Raw genomic sequence first — 22,528 nt, forward strand, 5'->3', positions numbered from 1 at the left:
ATATATTTATTATATGTATTATACATATAGCATTCTTTTTTTCTTCAATCCTCTTTGTGAATTCCAACCAGAATATATAAAACTACTGTAATATTGGGTAAGGTTTTACTAAAATTTAGTTCCAGGTCTTACATATTATAAAATATGTAAATTATCAAGGAAATAATAGTTTTTAATTGTTAATAACTTAATCCTGTGAGTATTTTTCTGACCTTGCTAAATCTGGACATTTGTTGGACAGTGAAACTTTGCACCGGCTTAGCACATCGAGGCCAAAGACTTCTGTTCCCACCCGAAGAAGGAAGTCAAGAATATTAGCTTTATTTTAGAGATGATGATTGCCAAAGCTCACACAGCTAATAAGTACCTGAGTGGATGTTCAAAGTCAAATCTGTCCAACTCTAAAGTCCACGTTATTAATTATTGTGCTATGCCAGAAGTGCTGAAGAGTCCTTCTAACTGAACTTTACTCAGCTTACTTCTGGGCTGCTCTGTATTATTTGCTCCTTCTTACTTCTTTGTTCATATTTTAGACTGTGTTTCCTCTCATTCTCAGCACGAGAGTTTTTACAGTGTTTCTAATGTACCATGGCTCTTCACACTGCAAGACATCGTCACATGCCACTCCCTCTGTCTAGAATACTTACTTTCTATCTTTGAGCAATTATCTACTGCTGATTATAATTCATATGTCGTATCAATAACCACTTCCTACAGGATGTACTCTCTATAGTTCAATCTCTGTATTAAATACTTAATAGCACCGTTTCTTTATAAATATACATTATTCATCTATTAGAAATATAACCCACAGGCTGTAAGCCCCAAGAGGTAAGGAACCATGTCTATATTTGATTATCATAGGATTTCTAATGTATTTGATAATGCTCGGTACATAGTAGGCATTCAATAAATATGGATTATATAAGTGAATGCTTTAACATAGTAATTATAGTAAAATATTCTTGTGCATGAACATCAATGAAAATTTATTAGAGAAATATATACATTTAGAATTATAAGCATACTTTTGAAAAACACAGAGGTCAAAGAAAAAATCATTAGAGAAACTAGAATATTCTCAGGTTTAAACAATAACAAACATACTATTTAGCAAGTTTGTAGCATGCAGATAAAGCATCAGATAGAGGGAAAGGATTAACTTTAAATACATATATAACAATTAAATGAGGAAATTAATGACTTAAGGTTTCAAATTAAGAAATTATCAAAATAATAGTAAAGTAAAAGCAATTAGAAGGAAGAAATCATAAAGACTAGGAAATAATAGAATGGAAAAATGCAATAAAAATGAACAACAAAGTCAAAATTAGATCTATTAAAATACAACTAAGATTGACAAATATAAGATTGATCAAGAAAAAAGACACAATTCAACAGTATTAGAAACAAGAAAAGGAGACATAACATAGATGCCAAAGATATTGAAAATATACTGGTAAACTGAATACTTTCATGGCAAAAAATTAAAAACAGATGAAATTGAAAACTTCTAAGAAAACATAAGAAGATCATAAAGATCTATAACTATTTAAAGAAATTGAATCAGCACTTTAAAATCTTCCCAAAGAAAACACCAGTTTCAGATATAGGTATAGGTTCAAAGAATAGATGATATTAATCTAATTTTTCTAAAAAAATGAAGGAACAGTTTCCAACTTATCATTTTAGGCTAGTATTAATGTGATATAAAAATCAAAAAAGCGCAATTACAAGGAGGAAAGTTGCAGTTGTTTTTATCTGAGAATGATACAGAAATGACAAGGTAACATTTTCAAAATAAAGCAGCAATGTCTAAACAAAGGTAATACAAAGGAATAGAGTTGGACTTCTATCAAGATAGCAAAGGTCATTTATCATTTAAAAATCTTAATCTTTACATTAACATTAAAGATAAAAACTACCTCAGCAGATACAAAAAAATCTCCCCCCCCCAAAAAAAAATACACTCATGTATATTTACCAAAACCAATGGGAAACATCATTGTTCATGGCGAAATATTAGAAACATCTTCTACAAAATTAAGAAAACAACTAAGGCCTCACCACAACTGCTTCTATATGTATACTGGGAATATAAACAAGTAAAGTATGGTGGAAAATTAAATAAAAGGTGTAGGGAGGAGAATGGAAGAAACAAAGCTATTTTAATTTGCAAATGATATTAAAAATATGATAGACTGTACAAATAAAATATGGAATTAATTGATGAGTTTAGTAAGATTATTAGATATAAGACAAATATACAAAAATCAAATGTCAACACAAAAATATAAAATATTTTTAATAATGATATTTTTTACTGTAGCAATAGAAAACACACAGTACTATATTTTATTGGAATAAGTCCAACAAAATATAGGAAAGTATATACCCCTATTAAAATTGATTAAATTAAACCTTTATCAATGAAAATATACCATGTTTGTGAATAGATGTAATATCTTACAGATGTCAATTCTGCTGTAAGTGATTTAGAGATTCATAGAAATTCTAATGAATGTACCATCACAACTTCTCTTATAGAAGTAGGCAAAGTATTTCATAAATTTATATATAAATGCAAATTGCCAAAAATGGCCAAAATATTTATGGAAAAGGAATAGATGAAGGTGGAGGCAAAGACAGAAGAAGACGAGGAGGAGAGTAATGTGAGAATATTGCTCTAGCAGAAATCAAGACTGATTTAAAACTAGAGTAACTAAGACATTTTGACATTTATACAGATATAGACAGTTAGACCAAAAGAATAAAATATGGGGTCACCAGCGGGCCCATGCCTACATGAGAACCTGATGTCTGACCATGGTATCATTGCAGATCAGTAGAGAAAGTTGACTACTCAGAAAAATGTGATGGTTCATTTGGTTTTCCACATGTATAAAAATGAAATTAAGTACCTTCATCATTTGTTTCTAAAAATCAATTTTAGATAAAGACTGATAGATCACAGATAAGACTCTTAAGAGAAAATATATGAGACTGTCTTTAGGACTTTAGGGTTGAAATGATTTCTGAATTTTTGAATGCCTTCTTTTTGAAGGCAGAGGCATGAGATCTTATAAAATTGACACGGATCTTAGAATTGATCTTGTTCAAATTTCTTATTTGTGTGAAGTTTCCTTTAATATTTGTTATATTAGACTATATAACACACATACAGACACACATGCATATATGTTATGTGTAAACACATAGCATGTATTTGTTTTTATGAAAATATTCTATAATTTTAAATGAAAATCAACCTAGAAAAGAGCGGCAAAATGAATATTATTTGTGTAATTGGAAAACTGAAGACAATCTCAAAAAAACCTATTATAACAATAAAAGAATTTTTATTGGCCTGTTACGAAACTATATAAAAATTTTTGCTTTCCAATGCATAAACAACAACCACTTGCAAACTATTAAGAAAGAGAAAAATCTGTATATTGATGATAGCAACAAGTTAAATAAAATAAAAATTTAAAAGATAAAATATCTAGGAATATACTTACAAAGGAATGTACAAGACTTATAAAAAGAAGAATTTATAACCACACAGAGGGTCATAAAAGTGGTTTAAATAAATGGAAAGACATTTCCTGGTTTGGAATAAGAACAGTCAAAATTATAAAATGACAATTATCTATATATAAATGTAATGTGATCTGCCCAAAAATGCCAATAGAATTTTTTTCTTTCCTTTTTTTTTATTAGACATACTGATTATAGAGTCCATATGGAAAAATCAACAGAAAAAAATTTCTTGTTAAAAGAACGGAGGGGAGGATGAGTGAATGTATCATATATTAATACACTTCATAGTCGATAAAGCAGTTTGTGCTGCTGATAGGCAGACAAGTCAAAGGAAGAGAGAGTAAAGAGAATTCCCTTTGTAAGCAGGAAATGATGTCGAAATGTAGCATATACTAAAAGCTACACTCAGTGGAAGAAAATTAATTGTTTGGTAACAAAATAATAGCAACCTGATTCTGTACCTTAGACATTACATCAGAACACACCAAAAATGATTCTGTCTTTTGAGATTATTTTGTTTTGTTTTGTCAGCTTTTTTCCTTTTTTTTAGTTTTTTAATAGGGAAAGTCTATGATTCCAAATATGAAATCTACAAATATTTAAGGGCAAGTCACATAAAATTAGTGACTTGAAATTAAATATCCAACATGGATGGACCTCAAGATAATCATGCTAAGCGAAATAAACCAGACCAAAAAAAAAATGGAAAATCACATGATATCACTTATATGTGGGATATAAACCTAAAAGCAATAAATGAATAGGACAAACAGAGACTCATGGACATGGACAATAGACTAGTGGTTGCTAGAGAGTAGGAGGGAGTGGGGAGGTAGACAGGGTAAAGGGGATCGAATATGTGGTGACAGAAAGAAATCTAACTATGGGAGGTGAACACACAGTGTAAATATATATATGCCATACTGTTAAAGTGTACAGCTGAAACTAATTGGATTTCGTTAACCAATGTCACCATGAAATAATTAATTAATTAATTTAAAAAAATTAAATATCAACTCGAAGAAAAAGTACAATTAAAAGATAAACTACAATTAGTGAAAGTATTTGCAACATATATGACAAAGTAATATTTTCCTTAACATAAAAAAAGCTCTTACAAATCGATACACAAATGACCAAAGCCCTGTTAGAAAAATGGCAAAGGATATAACCACACACTCATAATGATGTATCCACAGCTTATATAAAATAATTTTAGCATCATTCATAGAATGCCAATTCAGACCACAAAGCAATTCTACTTTCACCTATCAGATTACACAAATCTACACAGATGAGTCCATATTTACTCCCACTATAAGGACCATTTATTTCCCTTGGCAAGAAAACTCTTCCTGCCCTCTTCTCTCATTTTCTCGTACTCTTCTTTAGATCATTTCTTCAGCACAATACTCATCGGTAAGTTAAATCCCTTAATATATGCTCTTACAGGTTCTATTTAGTTTTCATTTCTAATATTTTCACAGTTGCTGGTTTACATTATTTCTATGATTATTTGATATCTAATTAGATTGTGCTTCCTGAAGACAGAGGCTGTATCTTGTTTTTGTGTGTGCGTGTTATTTATTGTTGTTGTTATTTAACATTGTATCTCTAACACCTTTCATATGTGCTCAATAAATGTTGTTAAATGATGTTTTGGTAACAGTGTGAAGTGAATGACAAGTGTTGGAATGTGTGGGAAACAAATATTCTTATACATTTTTAAGAGGAATATAAAGTAGTGCACTATTATTGGACGCCATATGGTAATATTTATCCAAATTTAAATCGAGGAGTGCTTTAGAATACAGTTTCAGCTCATTTTGCCAGCTTGAGTATAGCATATTTTAAATTATAATTTAATTCATATTTGTGTTGCTTTGTTTACTAGAATGGTTGAACATCTCATCTTTTTCTAGCTTGCTAAATTTAGCCCCCTTATGTAAAAATATGTAACCAATAAAAATAATCATGAGAACTTAAAAATAGTTACTGTTTTACATTAAAAACCAGTATTTATTTTTTGACTATTTAGTATCTGGTAGCTCTGAACTTTCCTTTTCTAATTATAAAAAGGGACCTTTTAAGATATGTTGTATTCTTGAAATAATTTTGTGGCCATAAAGTTGTAGACAAAATTGTCTTGAAATCAGTATACGATATAGTTTTGTGATTTGACTTTAGCACATTTATGAGAATTGATACTTGTAATCGATAGTGTCAAGAAAATAAAAAGCTCTAGTGGAGTTCTATATTTTTATAAGTTAAAAGAAACTGCATTAAACATACACAATTCTTATTCACCGATTAAGAATTTCACATGGTAATTAGATTTCCTACTTCATAGAAATGTTGAGTGGATAAAATTACATAAATTGGAGGAAATTACTTATAAATCATGTCATTTTAAAAACAATATTTTTTATATGATCAAAAATGCTTAATTTTTTTTGGTTTTTGGTTTGCTCTTTGAACCAAGGGGAAAAGACTAATATATATTACTAAACTTTGGCATGGAGATATGGCTTTTCCACTAAGCTAGAAATTCAGGAGTTTCTTCAAAACTGAGAGTCTAATAAGGCAATAAATATGCAAAGTTAACTCCTTGAAGGCAGTAAATATTTGAGGTGCCTGCTAAAGTTTTAAGTATTGCTAGAGTGCCAAGAATACATATGCCCATGACTAATAAGCCTTTGAAATTAATGACATTTGTTTACATACTCTGCTGGAAATTGTGCCTGGATAGAACCAAGTGCAGGGCCAGGTTATAAGCCATCTTCTTCAGACATATGCATTTCTGTTATTGGCATCAATAACAGTTCTTTAGTCGAGACATCTGAAACATCTTTATCTCTTTCTCTTCTTAGCTCTTCCCATAATCGGTTGCCAAATTCTATATATCATTCTTCATCTGAGATAGCTGTCTCATCTATCCATTTTCTCTTGTTATTCCTCCAGACTTGGGCTATTGCAATATCACCTTGCCTTAACATCTCATCTTTTTAATATATCTCACACATTAGTCAGATCCTACTTCCTGAATCATGATCCTGATCTTCAGTTTAGAAATCTCGATTGCTCTTTACCACCTAATGAAGGAACTCCAAATTCCTTAGCCTTAGATTTATGATTTTATGGAGTAGTCTCAATCTACCTTTCAAACTTTATAATCCACTTCTCTATTTCATGAATGCAAATAGTCCACACTTTGCAAACCTCATGTCTTTATTAATGCTTTTTTTTAATCCCAACTCCCAGGCCTACTGATTTATACCTCCTCCAATTTTACTTCTCCTTTAATGGCCAAGACAAATGCTATCACTTTTGGGAAATTAGACCTGAAAGTCCAGCTGGAAATGTGTTTCATATTATAACTCCCTTGTTCTGTTTATTGTAAATACCACTTGTCACTTAATTTCTAATATGTACTGATTTATTCTGATATTTACATACACAGACGCACTGCACACACAAGCACACACCCCCTACTGGACAACAATCTCTATTAAACAATCTCTAGGATTACTAGCTAATACATTTTTTCTCCCACAACAGTGTTGAGTGCATTGTACATAAATGTTTGCTGTATGAATGAGTAAGCATTTGTTGCACAAATACTCATCTGTTGGGCAGTCATCTTGTGATACAGAGTAGAAGACAATTGAGTTCCAGCAGTAGAGAAGAGAAATTAGTTTGGGTCAAAGAATGCAATTTTCTTGACTGGTAAAAGAAAATATGTTTTTATGACTATACAAATATAAATATGGCAAAATATTTTTTTTTTTAGTACATGATGTTTCAGAATCCTACCTAAAATAAACTATATAGAAATATAATGATTAAATTACATATCATTTGTGATGAGTCTAATTTGAGGCCTATCCAACTATTTCACGCAAATCCCAAAGTCATGGATTTGGAAGGGCCAAATCCAGCAGTTTTAGCAATAGGACTATTTACTCTAAAATTCTGCTGATTCAATAAGAAGCTAGCAAATGCCCCTGGAGAGACCCTGTCAAACATAAATTTGGCTAGCCTCTCCTTGTTGAAGGAGTCCTTTTTAGAAGGGAATAAAATATTTGCCTTTCATTCTGCATTGATGTGCAGCGGTATATCTACTATAAGAAACAGAGGATATACTCTAAAGGGAGAGTAGACACAGTAAAAAGAAAATCAGAAATGAAGATAAAAACAATACATCATCATCTAGGACTGTTAGGATGGGAAATACATGAGATAATGGATTGCTATAATAAATAAAATATAAATATTCTCTTACCTACACCTAGAAATCCATTGCTCCTTAAAATGTTGAAAATTAATTATTCTGTTAATAATTCTCCTTGACCCACTAAAATTGATAATAGCTACATGTAAATTTCCTGTCCCTACAATGTACTTTTAGAATTTCCTATAGCAAAAGTCATAAGTATCTTCCTCTAACACAGATGCCTTCTTGATGAAGATTAGAAACTACAGAGTGGGCAGATGAGAGAGAAAGTGTATTAAAGAAACACAGACTTGGACCTGAATTCTTGTCATGCCAGCTACTCACTGAATGAACTTTAGACAAGTCAATCTGTCTGAACTAATTTTCTTCATCTCTAAAATTTGGATAAGTTTTCTTTTCAAGGTTCCTTATTAGATTGGTGATGCCCTAATTGCATAGCGCAATGGTTGACACATAATACAGAGTGAAAGAGTAATAATTATGATAATTAGGAGTATTATAATGTTTTTTATGAATGCTTTAACGTAAAAAAAGATTTTCAGCGTGCAATGGCTGTACTTCTCTCAGTTCATTCAAGAAGTGATTTTGTATCCTTCCAAATTCTTACTGGATTGGCAGGAAGTCTTGTAGACCACTGTCATGGATTTCGTATTTGATACTTTATATAGACAATGATACCAGTTAGATTAATAAGGGGTTTGTTCAAGTTGATCATAATAGTGGGACTTCAGCCAGTATAGATGTGGCAGCACTCCCACACCAGATTCTCTCTAATTCTAGGTTTAGATATCATAGTGAGTAGGTAAAAGAGGGGGGAAAAATCACCCAGCTAATGAATGGCCTTAGAAAAGTTGGCATTCTGTTTGCATTTCTCTAACGTATCTTGGCAAATGTATGTTCTAGTAAGGCAAGCAACCTTGCTTGAGCAGAGTATTTATAAACTTTTCAGGCCACGCTTTCTCTAAGTCAGTAAGAGGCCATGTTAGTTTCAACTTTCCATCAAATTTACAGAATATTTAGTTGCTTCTGTGATTCTCTATCCGTTTATTAACCTGTAGACATTCATTTAATAAGGTATTGAACTAAATGATTAAAGGAATTAAAAATAAAATATTATAGTTCTTGTTCTCTGAACACTTAAATTCCAGGTGGTGATAATTTATATGTATTACTTAAAATTCACCAGAAATAGAGGTAGTTCTGATATGTCTTTTATGCTATATATTTGAAGGGCACAGAAGTTAAGGATCATGAGAAATATATGCTAGGATTTATTGAAGAGGCTCTTATACAGGAATAAAGTCTTAAAATTTGAATTGTATTTGTAAATGCACATAAACTGGGAAAAGCATTCCGGTAGGAAAGGATTACAGAGAAGGGTTGGCTGGACTGAACTGTTCTAGTGAAAATTACATTGAAGTCACGTTACAGATCATTTGAAAAAAACAGGATAAAAAATTTGGATTTTATCCTGTAGGTTACTGGTTCTCAGAATTTTGAATGAGTAAGAATTATCTAGGAAATGTGTTAAAATGCAGTTTCTCTGGCCTTATCTCTAAATATTTTCTTTAATTGGTTAGGGCATGGCCCAGGACTCTGTGTTTTTACTAACCTGACATTTGTTCCCTCCAATTCTGCCCCTGGTTCATGTTTTCAGTAATATTTTTTTGCCAGGAAAAATTAAAAGACTTTTGCCTAGGAAATGAGTGTTTTTATATTAATGTATTCATAAGAAATGAAAGTAATTAAAATACGGTTTATTAAGGCAAAGAGTTAAGGGTCAGGAGGTCAGTTGGGCAGACATTACACCAATTCAGAAGAGAAGAGGAGAGAATCAGCGCTTGTCTTGGTTGACAGCAGCGGGAGTGGAAAGGATGGTATAAGCAGGAGAGTTTTAAGGAAGATAGAACTAATAGAATCTAGGCATTTATTAGCTACATGAGGGCAAAGGATAGAGTGTTCCAACCCCAGTAGACAATAAACTTCCTGAAGGTAGGAACTGGACCTTATTCATTTATTTGACCCCAGCTCAGCGAAGTACCCAGCATATAGTGGGTTCTCAGCAGGTGTTTGTTGAATTGCTAGATACACCTGTCATATAATGCATAGCAAAGTCAAAAAGAATCTTTTTTGTACCTCTACTTTTTCTTTAACCTGTAATTTTTTACCTTGTTGCTGACTTGCTTTACATTGTCTTTTGACTTGCCAATAGAAGTATGTATTTAATTGTTTTGTGCAAATGGAAATGATTTAAACTATTTAAAATATAAAATGTAATGAGAATATTTTGTATTAATGTCGAGCTTTTTTTCATAAACACACAGCAATGGAGTTACATCAAAGCAGATATAGCCATTGAATTGCATGAAATTAAGTGTCATTTTGTGGAAATATTATCCACTTCCATTAGATATTGTGATAGTTTGTTTTTTTAATGGATTATTTTCTGTATAATATGTGGCTTTTAGTGGGACATAACATGTTATGATAAGATGTTTAATATATTCAGCACCAAAAAAAACCTTACTTTTAAAGTTTTACTGTTAACAAATCTGGTCTTTTCCAAATTATCCAAAAAATGTGAGTGAATTCATAAATGTTCTTTTCTCTAACTCTTTAAACATCAAAAGGGACCATCTTCAAATCCGAATGCTTCTCCAGCTTTCTGCAGGATATCACAAAACTTCCTGGCAGGGACTTTTAAACAAGTTGAGAAGTTTTATAAGATAAAAATATTTTTTCAGTTGACTTGACAACCATGTACAATGTTAGTGGAGAGTTTATTTGCCCAAGGCTCTTTGTCAAAATGAATTTGAACTGAGATTATTAAAATACAGCTCTGTTGCACAGTAAGAGGAAGGTGCTGCTAATATCTTAACTTTGAGAATGTTTTCCATACAATGCATGCAACTTGGTTATGGGACTATATATGTAAAGATAAATTTCTGCTGAGAGAAGACATTTAAAATTACTCAGAAAACAATAAATGATTTGCATAAGTGGAGAGTTTTGACCCAGAAGGAGAAGTGCTGTAGTTTGGTGGTTTAGAGGTCTCTCTGCTTGGCTATCAGGTTGCCTGGGGCTGAGTCACAGCTTTGCCGTTAACCTCGGCACCTTCCTCATCTGTAAAATCAAAGCCATGATCATAGAAACATTATGGGATTTATTGTGAGGAGTGAATGATATCATCAGTGTCAATGATTAATATAGTGACTGGAAGAGATTCACAATTAATTATTTTATTTTAAATCTGCAGAATCAAGACTAAGTAATGTCCCTTGATGATAGTTCCAGTTGCATGGTTAAAAAAAGAAAAAAGAAAAAAGGAAAAAAAAAAGAACAACCCCGTCCCAATTTAACGATAATCTTTTCTGTTACAAGTTAAATAGCTTTAGGAAAATTTAACTAATGGTAAACAATGCCTGAATCACCAGAGCTCTTCATGGCTGTAACTAATTTCTTATATGAGAACCAGGATCCCAAAAGGAAAATGATTATCTGGATGAGAAGTTATAATCTTCTCAGTTTGGGAAATCACATTACACTACTTTGGGAAAATGTCCAAATTGCTAAACCTTGGAAACAGGCCCTCTTCTCTCAAATGGACATATTATTTAAGAAGTTTTATTATTTCTGAAAAAGACCAGTTGCCTTTCAAAAATAATAGCATTTGTTTATGGTTTGAAAGACTGCACACCACAGATGGCAGTGTTGAGCGTGCTCCACATGGCAAGTGGCTGCTGTTATTACAGAGTCACCCAGCGATGTGTGTTGCGGCCAGAATCTTAGGTGGAGGTGAGACAGTGATGCTGGCAGGGGCGGCATCAGAACCGTACAGTTAGAAATGAGTTAAGGCATCTTTATCCATTGTGCTATATTTATAATTTCTTATTTTAATTTCACATCCAAAGTCACTTCTTGCCATTATTATGTACTAGGTTTTCTTTAAGTCCACAATTTTCATTGAAGTCGACAAATACAGCAAATTAATGATGTTTATCTCTTTGTGGGTTTTTTTGACAAATTTGAATAATAAGATAAAATTTCCTGATTTACTGCCCCAATAAAAAGAATAGTTATGAGTTTATACTATATTCCAGCACTGTGCCAGCCATTTTACATAACCCTCATGTAATCTTCATCACCCGTCAGGAGAATATTTAAACAAGTGAAGAAACTGAGGCACATTTATCTCTTTGTTATTATTTAACTTGCCTCTGTTCGCATAAGTAAAGAGAGACAGAATTCAAATCTTTTTCTAACTCGAACGTTTTTCACTCTACCCCCTAGTAATTGAACTGGCTCATATTTACATGTATCTTTTATTTTTCCTCTTTATCTTCAAAGTATGAAAAACACACATCTTATTCTCTCTTTCAATCATTCTAGTTATGTGTATTGATACAAACCCTACTTAAAGACATTAATTAGACTAGGAAAGAGTAATGTAATTCATCATATAGCTGAATTTTTCTAACACTAAAAGTTAAAAATGATATTCAATAATGTGTTTTTAGTTTTATTTAGACCTTAGTTTTCATACTCTTCAAAGTTAGAAAACATAGTGAACCTTTCCTTCATTATTCTTATTCATAAATTAATTTATTTCATCTATATAATTTTCTTTTTTCAAATATGTTAAATATAACAGTTTTGATTTAAAAATTTTAATTTAAACAAAAATGTAGTTTGATAGCCTTTTTTTTTAATTTGAGAAACTTAGCAACTTTTATAATAATTCTTTTATCAGTGTTTCAAAGTATAATGTAGATCTTCTTGTTATTTACAGTTTTTCATTATGAAAAACTTTTATTTATCATCTAGATCATTACACGGTGAGAAAATGAGATTCCTAGCTCTCCTACCATCATCTCCAACTTAGGATGTACAAAAACGGATTTTCCTCTTTCTTCTTCATTATTAACTCTGACTTACAGGCAATTATTTTAATGGCCTTTTTATGAGAATTCATAGGAGATTATATAAAATTTTTACTGAAATAGATGTGATTTCAGATGATGAATTGGTCCTGCAGTTGGGCATGGTTTATAAAATATTATTACAATATGCCAGAATCTTAGGGAGATGAGTAAGTTTCCATCCTCAAGTAATTGCAGAGAAAACCAAAAGTAAAAATGTGTAATACATTATAGAGAAGACTATCACAATATTCACAAGATCTTATGGTGGGAAAAAGAGATAGTACACAGAGGTGAGGTGGGAGTTATTAAAACAAAACAAAACAAAACAACAACAACAAAAACCTCCTGAAGGTAATCTATATACATCTTGAAGATAAATTCTGTTATCCAGGCAGACATTGAAGGAAAGGCACCTTGGGTGGAGTGGGACGGGGAATGAAATTAATAGACGTTAAATGGATAGTGATTAGTCACAGCACCTCAGTTCATACATTACCACTTTCTCTTTTCTCACTGTATGATCTTGGGAAAGTTATTACTTCTCATCAGCAAAGTGGATGTTATAATAGTTCCTGCATCATAGAATTGTTTAACTGAAACTTAGAAATTCCTTTGTATGGTGTCAGACATATAGAAAATGCTAAATAACTATTAACTGCAAGAGAATAAGAAACAACATAATGTTTGGGAAATCATTCAGTATTGCTGAGAAGAAAATGCAAGAAATGGCTTGAAGAAGATGAAGAGGCAATGCACTGTGTTAAAGAGCTGGGAATTGCCATATAGGAGAGCAGAGGAACGGCAGTCCAACTGTGTTTTAAACAGGCAATGCCAGAATAGAGAAGGGAGAGGAGAAGAGAGAATGTTGGCTAAGAGTAGAGGCACACAACCCAGTTAGAATACCGTAGTAATTGTCAAAACTAAAAGTTTTATAATCCTCTTTAATGGTAACAAAAGAAATTGAAAGGAGAGGACAGTTGAGAGAAGTACTTAAAAAGTAGAATTAGTAGGACTTGCTCCTAACACTTAGTAAATAAAATAGTCTGGGAGAGGAAGGAATACATTATGATCTGAAGATTCTTGGTCTGGAAGATTGGGTGGGCAGCAAGGGCACACACACACATGCACACACACATGGATGGACACACACACATACACACACACACACACACACACACACACACACACACACACACACACACACACCCTCCCAAATGAGAGAGGAAGAAAATAGAGGAGTAAACAGAGGTTTGAAAGAGAAAATGGTGAGAACAGTTTTTAGAGATTTAACATTCTTTTAGTACATCTTAAGTCAGATTTTTAGAATGGAATTCTAACTTAAAGGAACAGATTCAGGATTTAATGGAAAAGTTAAAGATGGCCACGGACGTGAAGTTTTCCCAGTGTTATACGATGAGTGGAAGAAGATGGCCCAGTGAAGCAGATGGGGAAAATAATAGTTTAATGTGGTTTTAGATTTGATAAAAGGTATGAGTAAACAAGAACAAGAATCTCGTTGTCAAATAGAAATTATTTCTGTATGTTTTGTACCTACTACTATGTAAAAACTATACCTATAAATCATTTGCTAGATTGATTGGGGAAATGTTTTTTACTAAATAGAAATATTTACCTTTAATCTCGATAACAAAATTAAAAAAAACAGAACAATTGGAAATCTATTATTTTGACCTTTAAGACTAATTTCTCTCCCATTATTTTAAGTATTTAGCTGTTATTTAAATGCAGTTATAAAAAACTTAAAAAAAAATTTTATCTAATGTAATTAAAAAATTTTTGATTATATTCCAAATCAGCATGGGCATTAATCATGACAATGACCACCCATCATGTGCTGATGGACTACATATCATGTCTGGTGAATGGATTAAAGGACAAAATCTTGGTGATGTTTCATGGTCCCGATGTAGCAAGGAAGATTTGGAAAGATTCCTAAGGTACTGAGGTCACTTACCATTGTCACATTACGAATGTTTGTGTGTGCCTGCTTCCTCTGTGCACTGGGGAGGTGGCAGAGCAGAGCAGAAAGGATGCCAGATTAGGAATCAAGGCACTTGGTTCCACTTCCGGCTCTACTATTGACTCATACTATGAACTGGGACATATTATTTAACTCGTCTGCTTCTTAATTTCCACATTTTCAAATAAAGATTGGGCAACACAATTCGTAAGGTTAAAAATTTACCGTAGTGATAAAATCTATCACAGTATTTAATTGCCTCGTCAAAATCTCCCAGTGGAAACATTCTCATTGCTCAGTCTTTAGCAAAACTGTTGTTATCACAAAGAACCTCTTTAACAAAAGCTCCACCTTTCCATGTGATACTTTTAAACTCTGAATCTGTTTTCATTGCTGTGGTTTTCACCACTATAAATAGTGCTCTGTTCTTTTCTGCCTTCAAGAACAGTGATGCTTAGCTTCTGCCTGGCTGGAAAAAGAAATAAAAAATATTATTATTGTTCTAATTTTCATTTCAAAGGCCTTGTTCTTGACTTATTACTTTGGTAGTAGAAGGAGCAGCTGTAACAGTAGGTGATATTGCAAATGAGTGAGTGAGTGAGTGAGAATTGCTTAAAGTATCCAAAAGTCTAAGAAATACAGCAACACCTAGCTAGCTAAAGTCACTGCACAGATCAATTATATTCATTTTTCCATATTGTTTAAGTTGATAAGCCTATTTTTCGGCTAAATTAATATTAAAATCTACTAAATATAATATTTATGACGTTACCGTAACTCTGCTCTGAAATATATGCAATATATTCTATGCACATTCTCTGTCATGATAGTGTAGACGACAGTGCTCAGAGCATGTCGTATTTTGAACACACCACCTCACTGGAACAGCAGCCCTTCAGTAGGCCAAATGTGTTCCCAAGGAACAGGTATGATACTGTTTGGCTGCCTTCACGTAGATCAGAACTATAATAAAATTAAACGTCTTCTCATAAATAGAAGTTGTATTACAATGTCAAGTACAAACATATTCATACCAGGAATACTCACTAGAGAATGCTTTTCCATAGATTCTTTAAATCCCTGAATGTAGTTGATTTCTTACCTTCACAAGTTACTTTTGGGCAAGTTAATTTATGAGTCTGAGCTTCTTCATCTTACAAATGTGTAAAATAGCAAGAGTTCACAGTGTTATGTAGATTAGCTAAGTTAATCCATATGAAAGACCTTTATAAACCAAAAAGTTCTGTTAAGTTGAACATTATTCTTATTAGGGTTATCTTAAATAATTGTAAATAAATGATTCTCATATACAAAATAATTTCTATGAGCTTGTAAATAAAAGTGAGAACATATTTTTAACATTATGAAATGTTTCCTATTGCATGCTAATGATAACAACTTTTCACATCACTAAATTCAAAATTTTACACCTATCTGCATATCGCCAGGTCAAAGGCCAGTAACTGCTTGCTACAGACAAATCCCCAGAGTGTCAATTCCGTGATGGTTCCCTCCAAGTTGCCAGGGATGACATACACAGCTCATGAGCAGTGTCAGATTCTCTTCGGGCCACTGGCTTCCTTTTGCCAGGAGATGCAGGTAAGGGTTGTGTCCAGGTGTTTTAAAATGTATGTTCGCATCTGTTGTTTAGCAATTGATTAGAGAAGGGAACGATGACTATATTTTAGAGTTTGTGGCTCAAAATCACTCCAATCTTGGAAAGAAGGAATTTTCTAAGAAAAGATTTTTGCATTTTTCCTCCTGGCACTTTGGAAGTGATAGAAAGAAGATGTAGGTGTTTAATTAGTGAGGAATGATCGAAGAATTTTTCCTTTGAAATGGCACAGAAGTAAGGGAAATATTTGCATTATGCTATTTCAAAGCTTCTATTTTAAATCTCTTACTTTCTTAAATGGTAGGAAACTGGGTGAAAATGTAATAAAAACAATATAAGAGTATGTAATTGAGGAGGAAGAGTTATACCTTTTACCCCTGAAAATGTTAAAAATATGTTCTATAGGAACAAAAATCAGAGAGTACATTTTTAAGTAGTTCAACTAGAGGAAAGGGGTAAATGTATGATGGTAAACTAAGCAGTGTCTGTGAGTATTCAAATAGTCACTTATTAGAGAGCCAGTTGTACAAGTCTAGAAATCTGAAGTCTGAAGGCTTGAGCAAAATGACCTTCTTAATCAATGTAAGAATTTACCCTTCTATTTTCCTTCTCTATTCCTGCTGCCTACCTCTTCCCAGCACACACACACACACACACACACACACACACACACACACACACACACTTTGTATTTCAGGAATAAACTGATAGTCACAGTTAGAGTGAATTGGTAGCTGTATTTCACTCTTCCTAAGTTTCCATGTTTGCTTCAAAGGAGTTTGGCTTTGTTGAAGATAATACTGTTTTGGATTACTGGTGACATAATTAAAATCCATTATAAGAAAAAGAGTATATGGCATTATGACATATTTTCTGCTCTCTCTGCTTTTTAGTTCTTAGCAAAAGAGTTGTTCACTTGTTTATTATTTTCCTCTTCTTCATTCCCCACACTTGTGTATAAGCTCCATGAGGGCAGAGAATGTTTCCTCAGCGTCTAGCCCAGTAGCTGGCACATGGTAGGCACTCGGTGAATATTTGACTTACGATTAGAATAAATAAATGTATAAAGGAGTTGGAGATGCAGTAAATGTGATATGTGAATGGATGTGTAGGCTATAACACTCATCTGGCAGCAGTGGAGCTCAAAAGGAACTGGCCTAGGTGAGTGATTGTGACCTGATATCCGAAGGTTTACACGTGGCAGAATCGTGGATCCATGGAACGCAGCACCAGGTGCGATAATGACAACTGTAGCCAGGTTGGCTCTATGTAACCTGTCCCTGATACCTCTCTGTTCTCATCTACCAATCTTCTTGTTCACACCGCTGTTACCTCTGGGCCTTTAGATCGTCGAAAATTGGGTCACAATCTTCTTTCCTAAATCTTCATGGCAAAACAAATGTTTTGAGGTACACTGGGTTGGTTTCGTGGGTAGACACTTCTACATGCTGAAAGTATTCTTGTTTTGGAAAACAGAGCAGGCCACGTGTGGTTACTGTTGCAATATTGTGTAGGAGATAGTTTCTTTTCGTGCAGTGGAGAATTGTTAGAGCTGATAAATGGAAATTTTTCATGTTTTATGAAGTATCCCAAGTGTTAGAAAAACTCAGCCAGCAATCAACTACTAACATGATTTTGGTAAATTTTAGATGATTTTTTATAAAATTTATTTTTGAAAGCTTTTCGAAATTATTTTTAATGAAATATATTGCAATATCATATTAGTTAAATTTTACTTGTGCCATTCTACAATATTTTAAACTCTAAAATATATTCCACAGTATGTTAATTGTTTACAATTATGATTTATTTTGATTCTTAAAACAATTATATGCCATAGTTCTTATTCAGTTCTATTTTACAGATCAACAATCTGAGGCCTATAGAAGTTAAATAGCACAATTAAGTTCTTACACTTATTAAGAGGAAGTGATAGATGCAAATGCAAAGAATAGGGTACATTGTAAACACTATGCTTTCCTACTTCTTATGGCATTTAACTCCTTTACATATTGTCTTTGGTATGGGAAAAACCTTAGATTATATTCTGTGTTTCAACTGAACCCATTTTGTCTGTTATAGTATCTATATCATCAGGGTTAAAAAGTATCTTAATTGATTTATTTTATTTTTCTAGGCTTTTTGCTCTATATATGGTTATTTCTCGCTGACCTACCTGTATAGATTTTTTTTTTCATCTCTGAAAGTATAACTGTTTTAGAGGGTGTTAAATCTATGTTTCTCAATATCCTAGGATGCTGCCTTTTTTAAACTGAGTATTTTGCAAATAAAATTAAGTTTTAAGTTTTAGGTATCAGAAATGTCCTCCCTCCCCCAAATTGTATGTATGTGAAAATTTTATTTATAAAATCAGTTTTCCTCTAGTTTTACCTGTGAGTAATCTTAATCAAGGACAGTTTAAAAAATAATCCTAAGAAGGATTGGGCTGCTGTGGGAAGACAAGGAAAAGCAATGCCTCTGAGTGAGGGTTTGATTGGAGATCACTGCCTAGGCGAGGCATGAAGCCTGAGCTCTAACTGTGGTTCTGCCTCCGATTAGGTGTTAACTGCAGTCAAAGCTCTTTTTCTTTCTAAGCCACTGTCTATAGAATGAGAAGCGGTACTACATTATCCTTCAGAGTCTCTTAGAGCTAAGAGACTGGACTTTTCTGATTCCAAAATCATAATCTGATACTCCCCTTGAAAATCATCATTTCGATCCCAAATTAGTGCAGTGTGCAAAGTGTAGGAACTAGATAGATAGATAGATAGATAGATAGATAGATAGATAGATAGAGTGAGACATTGAAGAGATTAGTTACAAATTCAGTCTCTGATTTGACAAATGTTTATTGAGTTCCAACTACTTTCCAGGCACTGCCCTTTGCACTAATAATGCAGCAGGAAACAAAGACCCTCACCTTCATGGAGCATGCATTTTAGTTGGAGGAAGCAGACAATAAGCAAATACATATATAATATATCAGTTGGTGATAAGTGTCTTGGAGAAGTAAAAACTTAGGTAAGAATGATAGGGAATACAATCAGGAATGAGAAGGTGCTCTTTTATGTAGGGTGATCTGGGAAGTCTTCCTGTAGAAGGTAGTATTTGTTTAGAGATCTGAAGGAATTGTGATAGCAAGGCATGCATTTATCTTGGGAGGATATAGCAAGAAGAAATAGAAAACAAAATGCCCTGGAATAAAGTTTGGTCATGTTTTAAGTTTAAGATGTTCATTAGACATTCAGGTAGACATGTAAGTATCAATAATATCCGGAGATATAACTTAAAAATATAAGGAGAAATAGTTATAAGTATAGAAGATTGGATAGTCCTGCTTGTTAAGCCACACACATACACGTTCAAGTAGGTAACACATAGAATCACTACATCTCTCAGTCTGCCATCGAGACTTTATACAAAACCAATCCCTAGAAGGCAAGCTCTGTAACATCGAATGAGTTGTTAGTCCTTTTTACCTCTGTACCTCCAACACCTAAAAGAGTGCTCAATAAATACTTGTTCAGTGATAAGTGAATCAGTTGAATGATGGAATAATGATTCTAAGTTTTCACTCATATGAATAGTTGATTCTTAGATATAGGCATACCCCGTTTTACTGTGCTTTGCGAAATCATATTTTTTTACAAATTGAAGGTTTGTGGCAATCCTGTGTTGAGCAAGTTATCAGTGCCATTTTCCCACTAGGCTCAGTTGATGGTTAACATTTTTTAGTACTAAAAACTTGTTAATTAAGGTATGTACATTGTTTTTTAGACATAATGCTATTACATACTTAATAGACAACAGTATAGTATAAACACGAATTTTATATGCACTGAGAAACCAAAAAACTTGTGTGACTCACTTTATTGTGATATTTGCTTTATTATAGTGGTCTGGAACTGAACCTGCAATAACTTCGAGTTCTGCCTGTATGTCACATGTCAAGATAACATGAAGATAACCTTATAAAATGTTAATTTAACCAAATTAATTATTTCATTAAAGTCAATGATTCATTAGTTCAATAAGACATTAAGTTATGACTACATAAACAACAACAAATAAGGGCAGATAGCTTGTTTCACAGTTTATATGTGAGTTGATCAGGCTTCCCTGTGACCATTCCATTTCCAGTCAATTATAAATAACTATCCAGCTGCATAGAGTAAAGATTCATAGCAACTTTTCAACATGTGTGTTTCTGGTAGAATCTTAGAGACAATGGCAGTTGGTCTATAGTATTTGAATTAGCTATTGCTCTTCCGTACTTGTATACAGATATTTGTACACAAGCACTAGAGACTTCAACATTACAGACATGCTGATCTAATTTATGATATAAATTAACCTTTAGGATAGCAACCTACATCTGCAAAATGTTTAAAGGCATAGCTGTAGAAGTGCTTGTGAAACATTTTGGCCCTCAGCAGTAACAGCTCACTTTTCTGCATGAATATGCTAACTTCTTGGCTGTCGTCGTTCCTGAGTCCTAAGCCATTGGTGCCTCTAAGGCCATCTGGCATCTTGTGGTGGAGCCAGCTCTGACTGCATGAAGTCATTGTAGTAACTGCCTGAAATTCTTAGCCTGGCTAAGAACAAAGCGGTGTGGACGGTTCCCTAGAGTCAGTAAGAAGTGGCCACACAAGAGTTATGTTCTTTGAGTAAGAAGGAAGTGTGCTAAAAAAATTGAAGACCTCCAGGAAACTTAAGGCTCTGTCATTGGTTTTGGATTAGGCACACTGTGAATTGCATACATATCATATTGTATAGAAAACTATCTAGTGTAATTGAATCACATGATGACTTTAAAGAGTTGCATAGAAAGTTCCAGTTTTACATTTCTCTTATATCAACTTGATACATCAAAATATGTTGGGCTTCTAAAACCTCTCATTTGATCTAATGAACAGGCTGGCATTGAATTATGGTACCCTATGAAGAATTCTAGAAGACTAAGTCTCTGTGATTTGGCATTGTGAAATCCAGAGACAATAGGAATTTGTGCTTAAAACGGCTTAATATGAAATAGCGCTTGATGGATAATGGGTGTTTCGGCAGTCACAGCAGCATCATTGATAAATCATGTTGTTGAGACTGGTGAAGTTGTAGATTTATAAAGTCCTTCCTTTCTATAAGGTCTATAAAGTTATGGTGGGTTCAAACTACCAAGAATTGATTCTCTCTGTTTTGCCATCTAATCAAAGCTCCATTTTATCCTTTGAGTCTTAATGCTATACAGTCTATGAGTACATGACTTTGATGAATACACGTGCTTATTTGACTGGATAATCTAGCTCTTTAACTTCTTTTCAGAGAACTAATTTTTTTTTGTTACTTCTAATTGACATGTCGTTTTGTTTTGTTTTCCATCTTATACAAATTCTTCCCTACTCTGGAATTAAATTCTTATATAGTACATTCATTTTCTTTCAGCTTCACTATTTCTTTAGCACCAGAGACATTTTGAATTTTTTAAAATTTGTTAACGAAGACAATTTTTAAAAGATAACTTTTTATTGTTTATACCGACTTTTATTTGTGCTGCAATAAGATGAAGTAGTCTATACAATGCCATATCTTTACAATTTATTGAAGTTTCTTGTTTAACGTAGTACACGATACATTTAGCAATTGTCCTCTGCATACATGAAAAAATGTGTGTGTTATTTAAAGTTCATTATCTGTCACTAGATCTTAGAGGAAGTATATTAATATTATTCAAAATATCTATGAAACATGGCGGAGTGAGACACATCCTCAGATCTCTCCCCCTTAAACAACAATAAGCTGAACATTTAAAACTCAACAAAAAACACCCAAACTGCACACCAGCATGTCTGAGTGTGGGATCTGTACATAAGAGCTACCACACAGGTCAGAACCCTGGGTGTTGGGTGGTGGACGGGGAGAAACAAAGAAGCTGCCTCTCACAGGAGCTCCTTCCAGGAGGTGGGGGAGGGGCGAGGGTGCGGCAACTTCCTTGATCAGTCTGCCTGGAAGTGCCAGAACTTCTAGCAGCCAGCAGCAGGGCCCAGTCATCAGGGCAGAAAGCAGAGAAGTGGGGCGGGACAACATAGAAACAACAGTTGATTTTTACTGGCCCCAGTTGGAAAATCAAGGCTGAGCCTCAGTCCCCATCCCCCAACACAGAGGGCCCCTCCCCACATACCCTCCAAAACCTAACACTGAGGAGCTCCAGGGGAATCTAAGCAAATGCTACCGAAACC

The 22,528-nt window shown here is 33.4% G+C and overlaps 1 protein-coding gene across 1 annotated transcript in view; it reads left to right on the forward strand.

Moving 5' to 3' along the window:
• The window catches only part of ADAMTS19 (ADAM metallopeptidase with thrombospondin type 1 motif 19), a 223,829-nt gene that overhangs the window by 101,804 nt on the left and 99,497 nt on the right, over window positions 1-22,528 (forward strand). The window contains exons 9-10 of the mRNA XM_011362252.2: window positions 14,517-14,657; window positions 16,129-16,279. Coding sequence (XP_011360554.2) covers window positions 14,517-14,657; window positions 16,129-16,279 — 292 coding nt within the window. The remainder of the gene's footprint in view (window positions 1-14,516; window positions 14,658-16,128; window positions 16,280-22,528) is intronic.

The sequence above is a fragment of the Pteropus vampyrus genome, unplaced genomic scaffold (genome assembly GCF_000151845.1).
Source record: "Pteropus vampyrus isolate Shadow unplaced genomic scaffold, Pvam_2.0 Scaffold74, whole genome shotgun sequence".
Lineage (NCBI taxonomy): Eukaryota > Metazoa > Chordata > Mammalia > Chiroptera > Pteropodidae > Pteropus > Pteropus vampyrus.